Consider the following 13500-nt stretch of genomic DNA (forward strand, 5'->3'; position numbering starts at 1 on the left):
AAATGGATTCAAAATGAATTTCTGGAAAAAAATAATGAACTTTGTAAATTTCACCTCTACATTGCCTTAATTCCTGTGCAATGTCTAAAGGGTTAAGAAACTTTCTAAATGCTGTTTTGAATACTTTGAGGGGTGCAGTTTTTAAAATGGGGTGACTTATTGGGGGTTTCTAATATCTAAGGACCTCAAAGCCACTTCACAACTGAACTGGCCCCTGTAAAAATAGCATTTTGAAATTTTCTTGAAAATGTGAGAAATTGCTGCTAAAGTTCTAAGCCTTGTAACGTCCTAGAAAAATAAAATGATGTTCAAAAAACGATGCCAATCTAAAGTAGACATATGGGGGATGTTAGTTAGCAACATTTTTGTGTGGTATAACTGCCTGTCTTACAAGCAGAAACATTTAAATTGAGAAAAATGCAAATTTTTGAAATTTTTCGCTAAATTTTGGTGTTTTTCACAATTAAATACTGAATTTATCGGGCAAATTTTGCCAGTAACATAAAGTCCAATGTGTCATGAGAAAACAATCTCAGAATCACTTGGATAGGTAAAAGCATTCCGGAGTTATTACCATATAAAGTGACACATGTCAGATTTGAAAAATGAGGCTCTGTCAGGAAGGTCAAAAGCGGCCAAAGAGGGAAGGGGTTAATGTGTTAACTTTATTGTTTGTGTTGTTACGATCGCAGCGATAACATATATGTGTGTGCGTTGTTTTTTTATTTTTTTACACTTTTACTAAATAAAAACATTTAGTAGGGGGGGGGGGGTTATTTAATTTTTACTGTAATGTTCATTATTTTTTTTTTACCCATAAATGTTAACCATTTTCCTTTTCTTTTTTTTTTTTTATCCCACTAGGGCACTTCACTTTGCGATCTGCTGATCGCTTATATAATGCCTTGGTATATAATTGCAGGGCTGCCGATGGGGTGACTGAGGGAGTCTCTATTGACAGCGGCATCGAATGGATTAAACGGTCAGAATCGAGAGCGCGCTTCTATTCCGGCAGTTGGGGCAGGAGCCGGGCTGTGTATAACAGCCGTGCTCCTGCCGCTGATCTCGTGGATACACTGGCAGTACCCAAGAGATCAGGAACAAACACCTGCTTGTGACAGATATATCAGTCGCTCGTCATCAAGGGGTTACATAAATGAAGAATTTAAAAAAAAAGAAGAAGAGGTTATGAAAACGATCACAACGCTTATGTGATGGCGCAGTTCTCATCGGAAAATCTTGGATGTATTCATATAAAGTAACTAGGTCATATCTAAGGTGTACACAATCATAGGTGGTTTTTCTTATAACTGAGCCCACGTATTCTCTTAATATTCCACCTCTACAACTTCTCAAGATCTGATACAACTTTCTCACATCCATGAAGCAAAAAAAAAAAAAAAATTAAAAATAACAAAAAACGGTGCACAATATTCCACAGGAGTCTCAAAGTAACTTATAAGGGGGACTAGAAGGCTTCGTCCACATCTGGGTCAGGGCTCCGTTCATGGGTTCCGTTGGAGCTTTCGGTCAGGGGAACCAGTCAACGGAACCCTGACAAACAGAAAGCATAGAAACCAAACAAGCTGATTTCAATGGTGATGGATCCGGTGCAAATAGTTTTCGTTTGTCACCGTTGTTCATAATTTCACTGTATAGTTTGATAAAAATTTAATTGTGCTCCCACAATATGAAAGAAATTATAAGGTTCACTGAAGTAACAATTGAGTAAAAAATACCTTTTAATAGTAACTTGTTAAAAACAGGGGTAACACACCACTGTGACATAAGCCCCACCGTGATTATTAAAAAATGTATTAAACAAAAAACACTGAGTCATTATGATGCATATATCTCGGTGTTTGTAACGATATTTTGTCTGGAATCAGCATATATCCAGGGCACACCAGTAGTACAATCCCCAAATAAAGCACAGGTGTCCGAATAAATCGGATCTCCTAGTGCTGGGTGTAACACAATATGACTGTCCCCAATGCAAACATTCCATAAACAATAAACGACCCTACGCGTTTCAGATACTCATCCTCAGGGGTCCGTATCTTGGTAACTCTGGCCTCTTCACCAGCGATAGTGATATTCAACAGCAGATATTCTGCTGTGCGTCACGGCAAGATGCACGTATCGATGTCAACGGCATACTTCATTGCAGGCGCTAGGTTACTATAAACGCTAAAACTCCACCCCTCGTATTAGGCGGCAACACATGAACTGACCAATCCCAGCACCCTCTCGATTCGTGACACCTGCCCATGTGACCCCCCGCCGTCAGCTGACAACCAGGGGTCATCATCGGCCGCATCAACCCGAACGCGCAGGCGCAGTAGAAGCCAAGGACAAGTCGCCCGGACTGCCAAACACGAGGAGGTAAGCGCTACACGATAATGTATTATAAGTATATCTTGCGGGACAGTTAAACACCGCAAGTGGACTACCTCACAGAGCAACTCAAAAGTAAATAAACACATGTAAGGTGGACAAGAATACTAGAACCCTCATGTCAGGAGGGACTGACAGGTGATCTCCAAATGTATCGGCTGACCCATATGGCCATCTCAAAACTTAGTATATTAGGCAAATATGAACTCACCCACCCTATAGGCACCCAGTGGAGATAGGCCACCCACAGGGGAATGGTAAGGCATATTAGATGAAACATGTGTAATTAGTCTGCTCATTTAAACCTGCTGGTTGTATACATTCCAGTCTATGGATCCATTGTGCTTCTTTGCGTAAAATCAGGTTGTCCCAATCCCCTCCTCTTTTAGGGGGTCTAACAAGTTCAATTGCTTGAAACTTTAAGCATGCTGCCTGACCTAGGTGTTTTGCATGCACATGCTTAGATATTGGGGTGTCCCTAACATGGATAATGTCTCCAACATGCTCCCTAATACGGCGACGAAATTGTCGTGCTGTTTTACCCACATAATTAAGGGGGCATGGACATGTGATTAGGTAGACCACTCCCGCTGTCTTGCAATTGACATAATCCCGAATATTGTATTGTTTCTGTGTAACGACACTAGTGAAGCTATTCCCTTTAAAAATGAATTCACAGGCTTTACAGCTACCACATCTAAAAGTGCCTGGTATTTGTCTATCCAGCCACGTACCCCTAGGTGAGATGGGGTCAAAACAGCTATGCATGACTCTGTCCCTTATGTTTTTCCCTCTCCGATACGTGACAGACGGCCTCTGTGTGATCTGATCTGCTAAATCTACATCAGAACTGAGAATACGCCAATACCTATTCAGTATCTGCATGATGTCATTTTGTTTGGAATCATAGGTGCCTATGAGTCTCGTGACCTGTTCTTTCCGTTTTTTAGGGACCAGGAGACATTGCCTATCTGCATCCCTTGCTCCCTCATAGGCCTTCCTAATAACACTCTTGGGGAAGCCTCTGTCCTTCAATCTTGTTTTGAGTTCCTGGGCCTGGCACTCAAAATCACCCATAGAGCTACAATTCCTGCGTACTCTCATAAATTGGCCTTTCGGAATGCCACGTTTGAGGGAATAAGGATGACAGCTATTCCATTGCAGAAAACTATTAGTTGCTGTTTCTTTCCGATGTACCTTGGTGCGGATTGTGCCTTCTTCTGTTTTTGTGATTTTCAAGTCTAAAAAGGACAATTCTTTCTCACTGATCTCACATGTGAATTTTAGTCCTACATCATTATTGTTGAGGGCTGCTACAAAACTATGGAACTCATCCGCTGTAGAGTTCCAGAGGATCAACACGTCATCAATATATCTAATCCATAATCCAACGGATGAAGTCCATTTGACAAATTTGTCCCCAAAGACAATTGTCTCCTCCCACCAGCCAAGAAATAAATTTGCATAGGTGGGAGCAGCAGGACTCCCCATTGCAGTACCACATTGCTGATGAAAAATTGAATAGGTATTGGCGTATTCTCAGTTCTGATGTAGATTTAGTAGATCAGATCACACAGAGGCCGTCTGTCACGTATCGGAGAGGGAAAAACATAAGGGACAGAGTCATGCATAGCTGTTTTGACCCCATCTCACCTAGGGGTACGTGGCTGGATAGACAAATACCAGGCACTTTTAGATGTGGTAGCTGTAAAGCCTGTGAATTCATTTTTAAAGGGAATAGCTTCACTAGTGTCGTTACACAGAAACAATACAATATTCGGGATTATGTCAATTGCAAGACAGCGGGAGTGGTCTACCTAATCACATGTCCATGCCCCCTTAATTATGTGGGTAAAACAGCACGACAATTTCGTCGCCGTATTAGGGAGCATGTTGGAGACATTATCCATGTTAGGGACACCCCAATATCTAAGCATGTGCATGCAAAACACCTAGGTCAGGCAGCATGCTTAAAGTTTCAAGCAATTGAACTTGTTAGACCCCCTAAAAGAGGAGGGGATTGGGACAACCTGATTTTACGCAAAGAAGCACAATGGATCCATAGACTGGAATGTATACAACCAGCAGGTTTAAATGAGCAGACTAATTACACATGTTTCATCTAATATGCCTTACCATTCCCCTGTGGGTGGCCTATCTCCACTGGGTGCCTATAGGGTGGGTGAGTTCATATTTGCCTAATATACTAAGTTTTGAGATGGCCATATGGGTCAGCCGATACATTTGGAGATCACCTGTCAGTCCCTCCTGACATGAGGGATCTAGTATTCTTGTCCACCTTACATGTGTTTATTTACTTTTGAGTTGCTCTGTGAGGTAGTCCACTTGCGGTGTTTAACTGTCCCGCAAGATATACTTATAATACATTATCGTGTAGCGCTTACCTCCTCGTGTTTGGCAGTCCGGGCGACTTGTCCTTGGCTTCTACTGCGCCTGCGCGTTCGGGTTGATGCGGCCGATGATGACCCCTGGTTGTCAGCTGACGGCGGGGGGTCACATGGGCAGGTGTCACGAATCGAGAGGGTGCTGGGATTGGTCAGTTCATGTGTTGCCGCCTAATACGAGGGGTGGAGTTTTAGCGTTTATAGTAACCTAGCGCCTGCAATGAAGTATGCCGTTGACATCGATACGTGCATCTTGCCGTGACGCACAGCAGAATATCTGCTGTTGAATATCACTATCGCTGGTGAAGAGGCCAGAGTTACCAAGATACGGACCCCTGAGGATGAGTATCTGAAACGCGTAGGGTCGTTTATTGTTTATGGAATGTTTGCATTGGGGACAGTCATATTGTGTTACACCCAGCACTAGGAGATCCGATTTATTCGGACACCTGTGCTTTATTTGGGGATTGTACTACTGGTGTGCCCTGGATATATGCTGATTCCAGACAAAATATCGTTACAAACACCGAGATATATGCATCATAATGACTCAGTGTTTTTTGTTTAATACATTTTTTAATAATCACGGTGGGGCTTATGTCACAGTGGTGTGTTACCCCTGTTTTTAACAAGTTACTATTAAAAGGTATTTTTTACTCAATTGTTACTTCAGTGAACCTCACCGTTGTTCATACCAGGAGTACATTTTTATTAGAGGGCCTGTCATTTCACAGACGCAATATTTTTACAACATTTTTGTTTTTTCATCACTATTTTCTGAGGACCATAACCTTAATTTCCTTTAAGTCAACGTAGCCATGTGGGGGTTTGTATAGGACCATTTCATGTACTTTGAAAAACGACTTTGTGGGGTGGGGTGGAATGCAAGCCAAAAAAATAAAACACCACAGCAATTCCACCATTGGTTTTATGGCGTTCACATGTTAGAAACGACAGGTCACATTTATTCTGCGGGTCGATACGATTGCGGTGATACCAAATGTATACTTTTTTTTTTTTTTAGGTTTTGGTACGTTTATAAAATAAAAAAATAAAAAAAGAAGTTGTGTTGCCATATTCTGAGACCCGTAACGTTTTGCCCTTTTATTTACTCTTACCATACCGGAGAAGTCAATATGACTGAATTCCTTGGTGAACCCAATATAAAATACTGCAATTCTACAAAAGGAATATAAGGCAGCGACAGAAATGCATTGGAGTTACCTTTTCCAGTTGTTCGGCTGCACTAATGTAGTTCCTCTCGGACAACTCCGTGTTATATTTCTCTATCGCGCTGTTAAACTGTAACAGAACACAAGTAGACTGCATGGTAAAGGGTGTAGCCCGAAATAGAGGAGAGGGTCTGCAAATAACAGACTATCAAAGAGAGCAAGCGCTATGGTCATGCCCACATGGATGCCACACATTTTCTACAGGATCCGCGGCAGAATTTCGAGGTTTACTTTGTATTTCTGCCGCAGATGCGCAGTTTGAGGTGTCGCAGAACTGCACAAAGATTAGCTCAATCCACACATTGAAATCCCCCAGCTTTTCGGTGTGTAAATAAGCAGCATGCAACTTACCCTTTTGAATTTTATTTTTCATGCCCCACTGGGGGAGAAAAAAAAAATAAATAAATAAATAAAAAAAATCGGTAACTGTACAGGGAAGGTCCATAGCGGGAGAGCTGTTAATACGGTCTTGAAGTTACACCATCTTGCTAGATCCGTTTCTCTTTCTTATGCCACCTCATGACTGGGCTACACATTCACCAATATTTTCCACCATCCATAGCTGGGGTTTTCCATGAGCAGAGCCGGTCTGAATATTATATGTGGAATGAAATATATCGAAAATACATAAAACAAGAACTGACCTCCTGCAGCTGACGGAGAACTCCCAGGATCATGGTGTTTTTTTCCAGCTGATGTTTCAGTTCTGTGAATTCACTGATGGCCACTTTTAGTTCATTTTGAACCTATAAATAAAATAAAGACATATTATATACACTATATGGACAGCGGTATTGGGACGCACCTCTTCATCATTGAATTCAGGCGTTTCCTCATTCAGTCCCAGGTCACAGGTGTAGAAAATCCAGCACTGGCCATGCCGTCGCCTTTATAAACATTTCTGAAAGAATGAATCGTTCTAAAGAGGTGGCTGAATTCCAGCGTGGTCCTGTACTAGGACGTCACCATTGCAACAAGTCCACTGGTGACACTTCTTCCCAGATTTTTTCAGATCAACTGTGAGTGATATTATTGCAAAGTAAAAGTGACTAGGCACCGCAGTAACTCAGCCACGAAGTGTCAGACCACGTAAAGTTACAGATCAGGGTCATCGAGTGCTGAGGCCCACAGTGTATAAAAGTCGCCAACGCTCTGCTGACTCAACAACTGCAAAGCTCTAAACCTCCTCTGTCATTAACATCTGCACAAGAACTGTGCCCGGGAGCTTCATGGCATGGGTTTCCATGACCGAGCAGCTGCATGCCAGCCTCACATCACTAAGCACAATGCCAAGTGTCAGATGGAGTGGAGTAAAGCCACCGCCACTGGACTCTGGAGTAGTGGAAACGTGTTCTGTGGAGTGATGAATTACGCTTCTCTATATGTCAGTCTGATGGACGAGTCTGGGTTTGGTGAATACCAGGAGAACATTACCTGCCGGACTGCATTGTGCCAGCTGTAAATTTTGGTGGGGGAGGGATAATCAGGTTGTTTTTCAGGGGATGGACTTTGTTCCAGTGAAGGGAAATCTTAAAGGGAAGGTGTCATGAAATTATTATTTTTTTTATCATTGCTTTTAATATGATATTAACAAATGTTATTTATTGGTGTTCTCATGTTCTACTTTTTACTGTGTTCTTACTTTTACTTCTCTATGGGGCTGCCATTTTTTTTTTTCATCTCTGTATGTGTCGATTAACGACACATACAGAGATGGAATACGGCACATACAGCCCCATAGAGAATGCGAACGGGAGCCGTTCCATTCATTGCAGTGTACGCCGTCTGTGTGGGAACGGCGCATGCGCCGCTCCCACACAGACCAAAACGAAGCTCGTTCGCAGAGCGAAATCCGGCGCCATTTTCAAGTGGACCGGAAGCCGCGGCCGGACAGTAAGATGACGACTTCCGGTTGCGGATTCCAGCCATATGTTCAAGGAAGCGAAGGCGCAAGGAATAGGAGCAGAGGCAGGAGAAGGTAATTTATGTTCGTGTATGATGTGTGTATTATGTTTGTGTTCTACTGTCTGCTGAGCCCTGTATCTAATCCTCCTACACTGTGCAGTCACTCAGAAAATGGCGGCACACAGTGTAGGAGGTTTGAAGATTCAAACCCCTCCTCCTCCTGGCACTAGCCAAAAGAAGGGAGGGGGGGATTGTGTGAAGACACTAGAGAGAGTGTGTCTACCCCAAATTTGCAGCATAAAGCAATGAGGTTGCTTTACCACATTGACAATGCTGCAATTTTGGGAACTGCTCCCTCTAGTGGCCAGCACATGGAAATGTTATAAATTAGAAACCAATTTATAATATTTCCTGACTTGTGAAAAAATTAAAACAATGTGTAATCACTTAAATAATAATTGTTTAACTAAAAAAAAAAATGAAAAATTCTAGCGACACATTCCCTTTAAGGCTTCAGCGTAATAAGACATTTTGGACAATTGACGTTTCAGACTTTGTGGGAACAGTTTGGGGTTCGGCTTTTCTGTTCCAGCATGACTGTGCCCCAGTGCAGAAAGCAAGGACCATAAAGACATGCAATACCTGAGACAACCTATGGACAAGGGTGGCGCTGTTTCAGGAAGAAAAAAAAAAGGCGCAGAGAATATTTTTCTGAATTCATAAACCTGATCAGTTCCCTTGAGCAGTAATAGAAGTTCCCCATCTAGAGAATTTGGTCCTAAAAATAAAACGAGAGGGGAGGAATGGAGGAGCCATCACACAAGCGAGCACTCACCTCATTCTCTATTGTTGACTTTAAAAGATCCACGTCCCTGTTCAGACTGTTCACTTGTGTCACCAGATCCTCAGCACTCTGCATGCTGGGGAGGAATTCATCGTATTTTTTATTGATCATGTCACAAACTTCACCCTAGAGAGATAAACATACGGATCAACATGGATATTAGTAAAAAGAGTTAATCCTACATTTTAAGGAGGCAAAACCGTCACAGCGACAGCCCCCATTACATTACGGGACCGTACAAGCCGCCCGTTACAGAATCTTCATATTACTCACTTACCTACCAACATCCAGAGGCGGTATTAACCCCTTAACGACGTGGCCTAATCTGGTAATTAAAGACGCATCCGTTTTCTTCACTCTACACCACACTTTCCCTCTGCAGAAGTGGTCACCTCAGGCTTCGTTCACATCGGCGTCAGGGCTCCGTTCCTGGGTTCCATCTGAGCTTTCCGTCAGGGGAGCCCATAGGTTTCCTTTTGCATCACCATTGGTTTCAATGGTGACGAACCCGGTGCAAATGTGGTTGCCATTTGTAACCGTTGTTTAAGGGTTCCGTCATTTTAACAGACTCAATACCGTAGTAGACTGTGCTAGCGAATCCATCAAAATGACGGAACCCTTACACAATGGTAACAAACGGAAACCATTTGCACCAGATCCGTCACCGTTGACATTAATGGCAATGCAAACGGAAACCTACGGGTTCCCCTGACGGAATGCCTGAACGGAGGAGCCCTGACGCAAATGTGACCGAAGCCCAAGTTATATGCCATGCTACTGCAGGGGTTCCGCTCCTTACCTGACAAGCAGGGCATAAATCTATTTCTATTGGCTGATCTGCAGTAAACAGAGGATCACTATGCAGAGAACTGGCTGTGGCGAGACTGACTGAGCATGCGTGTCCACCAGCACTCAGATCATTAGATGGAAAGGCACATTAATATACACTTTCAGCACCAGGTGGCGCCACACTAAGCAAACAAGTGTCATAACTCCTCACTAGATTTTTTTTTATTTTTTTTTTAACAGCATGTAAATGGCAAACGAAGGGGCAGATTTACTAAGAATGTCTAAGTTTTACAAAGCGCAAACACAGACCAGCGTAAACTTAGACCTTGTATAACCTTTATTACACAAACATTTATTTGCCGAAACTGGAATATTCCTTTAAGAAAACGACATGATAAAGAACGTAAACTGCATCATTATACAACAGAGCAGCTCAAACGCCACGAAGAGCAGACGTTTATTAGCTTATAGGTCTAGCGCATAATAACTATATATAGTAACATGACATTACCAGGGGGCAGCGTGCCACCTCTCTGCCCGGCTTCAGGTTACGAGCACACTGGCTTTCAGAGACTAAAGCATTACACGGACTGGGGTATATATATATATTCGGCAGAGGCGCTGTATACAACAACATCACGGCTTCCGTTAGTAATGGAAAAGCACGACGCTGCGACCGATCAGTTTTTAGAAGAATCCAAACCAATGACGGACTCCATACTGCGCTGCTGCCGGGCGTCTCCACACTAGGGCCCCGCGCACATGACTAATTACGGTCACATTCATGTCTATGGCGATGGACACCTTCCCGTAGATTTGCTGTAGAAAGCTTCCGTAAAATATAGGACATGTCCTATTGTTTGATTTTACAGACCGTGCTCCTATACTTTATAATGGGAGCACGGCCCGCAAATGTGGACGACTGTCGGACTGTCATTACGGGCACGGTCGTGTGCATGCTGCCTAATAAAGGGGTTTACCGTAAATAAAGCTTCAGCGCTGTACAATGAAAATGTCAACAATTTTGTAATACGACTTGTATATAAAGGGAACCCGTCCGCTCCTATTTGCCCACATACCTTTTTATGGCTTGGTTTGTCCGGCTGGACGACTTTATTGGTATATGCAAATTACTCTGCCAGTGCCGCTCGGGCGGTCAGTTTCCCGCAAGCGCTGCGTTTCTCACCGTTTTAGCCAGCTCAACTCGGCCTTGTCTCAGGACGGACACCGGCTATTTAACAGCATTTACGGGGAAACAAACCGCCTGCGCGACACCTGCCACCTCATTTGCATATGGCAATAAAGTCACTTCTCTGGACAAAAGGGCGGGGACAGACACCGGGTCACAACTTTGGGAAGTGATGTTTGCACCTGCTCCTCGTGAGTCAGACCCTGTTCACATCAGCGTTGAGGGGGTTCAGTCTGAGGTTTCCGTCGGGTTAACCCCCGAACGGAAAGGCAAACAGAAACCTCAGCTTCCGTTTGCATCACCTTTGATCTCAATGGCGACAGAAACGTTGCTAATGGTTTGTGTTTTGCACCGTTGTGACAGGACGGAATAAATACTGTAGTCGACTAAACGTCAGAACCCCTGCACAATGGAGGCAAACAGAAGCCATTAGAACCGGATCCATCACCATTGAAGTGAATGGTGATCCTACGGTTTCCGTTTTTTTCAGTCCGGGCTCCGTTCTGATGGGAAGCGCCGACCGAAGGCCAGAACGGAGCCGGACACAGATGTGAAGGACGTCTGACACAGGTACACGGCGCGTTACAAGAGGGACAGCTCACCTTGAAATATCATCTGACAGGTCATTGACAGACAGAGGATCAGATGGGGGGGGAATCAATGTGGATCGTTGGTTTTTTTTACAAATTTGTTACATTTTTTTTGTTTTTGTATTCATTGGTTTGATTTTTGTTAAAGATGTAACTATTTTTAGAATGTTGTTTAACGTAGGAGTACAGACCCATAGAATTTAACGGGCGCCGGGCCGACTGTTCTCTCAAACAAGGGCATTATTGGTCCCATCGTTCTGGTGATCTGTCCCAGCATTGGATACCGCTGCGATCAGACACTTATCACCATATAGGGATCTATATAGATGAAAACCATATGCCCCTGTATGCCTATGCAGTGGGATACGTCCGCCAACGTAGGGTTGTAATGTGAACGCAGTCTTATTCGCCAAATGTAGGCCAACAGAGTCCTCTTGGCATGCATTATATATGCCAGGTATATAAATATATATTGCTTTTATTTTTCTCAAATGTAACGCCTGAGCATGATGTGAACAGAGTCAAACATGGACGCTCATTCACGTGAACGGGTGGAGTGGAATACGCCATTTTCTGCAGGGAAATTAAGCAGCTGCCGGCCGGTGAACCCTGGAATATCAGGACGCCAGACACACCATACTCAGCCGATTGTTGGCGCGGCTTTCTTGTGAGGAGGGTTGTCAATTACAAATGCAACTTCTTGTACTTTGTTGCCAGCCTAAGAGATTATACACACACACATATTCACATTACGCGTTTCTATGCGGTTTGTATATTCCTGGAGAAACCCGGAAGTACAATCAGACAGGTATATTGACAGTATGATCTGCTGAGCCACTAATACCGAGCCTGTCACGTACAATTTATAATACATGGTTACACCTCACATACCTTCACTTCTTCCACCCTCCGAGACAGGCGGCTGATCTTGGTGCCCAAATCCTCCTTCTCCAGGCGCCCAGAATGCGCCAATACCTCAGTTACAAAAGACGCCATCCCGCCTGCCAACTCGTAGTCTCCACTGTCCCGGGCGATGACGGGGCCGCTTTCAAACGATGGTATCGCACCTACTAAGCGAGGAATGCCGGAAAATGTAGTCCAGCAATGGCTGTTCATCACGTCTGCAGGCGGATGTTTTCCAGAACACGGACTATAACAACCGGCATGCACAGCAAAGACGCCGATGACGGCTTAATAAGGCTTTATGTTTGTGTTTGCAAAGGACGATGGTATATGAAGTCCATACAAAGTCTCCAATGAGCTGTGAAATCAGAAAAGACTACAATTCCCGGAATTCCCAGCGGTCTACGGTTTACTAGGCAAAACTGAAACAGGATTATACGTCATTTTAACGTCGGGCTGCTGGGAAATGTAGTCTGTTTACGTTATGGGTCGGTAGAATGTCATTCTACAGTATGTTATTTTAGCTGATGTGTATACGTCGAGTATAGTGTAGATTATAGAGCCGAACGAGCTTTTGTATAATAACGGGTTAATGTGGGTTGTAGACAGATCCTTACTGCACTGCCCTCTTGTGGGAAAGTAGTGTACACGTAATGCACTGCCCGTAGTGGGAATGTAACGCTCGTCTACTCTACTGCCACCTGGTGGGAGAGTGATGTATATTTATTGCATCCTAGTGTAAGGTAATATACAGTTTCTGAACTCCCCATAAATTACATATATATTTATTACATAACTACCTTGTGGGAAAGTAATGTAGACTGTTCTAAACGAAAAATTGTTTTGTTATATATTGTAAAGTGTAATATTTAATCGTGGGACAACCCCCTTTATGTAAAGTGATCTTTAATGGGGCAGTACAACAATTATTCTCTATAGTGCACTACTCAGATCTGGACTGTCCTCTGTAGCAGAAGGGTCTTGTGCGCAGGACTGTTATAGTTCATATTACCTCTTTATGGCGCATAAAGGCAACAAGACTATTAGCCGGTTTCTACTATGAGAAAAAAATTGCTGTGAAAGGTTTTGGGCGCCGCCACCACCAGGACTCACATTGTTGCATTCAGGGGGCATCCTCTAGAGCATAGGTCTCAAACAAGCAGGCCGCTGAGCTCCTCCTGGACCGGAATCCCCGAACAGAGCGTTGCTGACGCTCTGGCCGGAAATTCCACTCTTAGAGGTAGCC

General features: G+C 43.6%; 1 protein-coding gene across 1 annotated transcript in view; it reads right to left on the minus strand.

The window, feature by feature from the left end:
- ZW10 (zw10 kinetochore protein) overlaps positions 1-12469 on the minus strand; it is a 36301-nt gene extending 23832 nt beyond the window's left edge. Inside the window, exons 1-4 of the mRNA XM_075839738.1 lie at positions 12243-12469; positions 8775-8909; positions 6679-6780; positions 6027-6104 (exon numbers count right to left, since the gene is read on the minus strand). Coding sequence (XP_075695853.1) covers positions 6027-6104; positions 6679-6780; positions 8775-8909; positions 12243-12467 — 540 coding nt within the window. The 5' untranslated portion in view covers positions 12468-12469. The remainder of the gene's footprint in view (positions 1-6026; positions 6105-6678; positions 6781-8774; positions 8910-12242) is intronic.
- Between the last annotated feature and the right edge of the window lie 1031 nt (positions 12470-13500).

This window comes from Rhinoderma darwinii, chromosome 10 (genome assembly GCF_050947455.1).
Source record: "Rhinoderma darwinii isolate aRhiDar2 chromosome 10, aRhiDar2.hap1, whole genome shotgun sequence".
Lineage (NCBI taxonomy): Eukaryota > Metazoa > Chordata > Amphibia > Anura > Rhinodermatidae > Rhinoderma > Rhinoderma darwinii.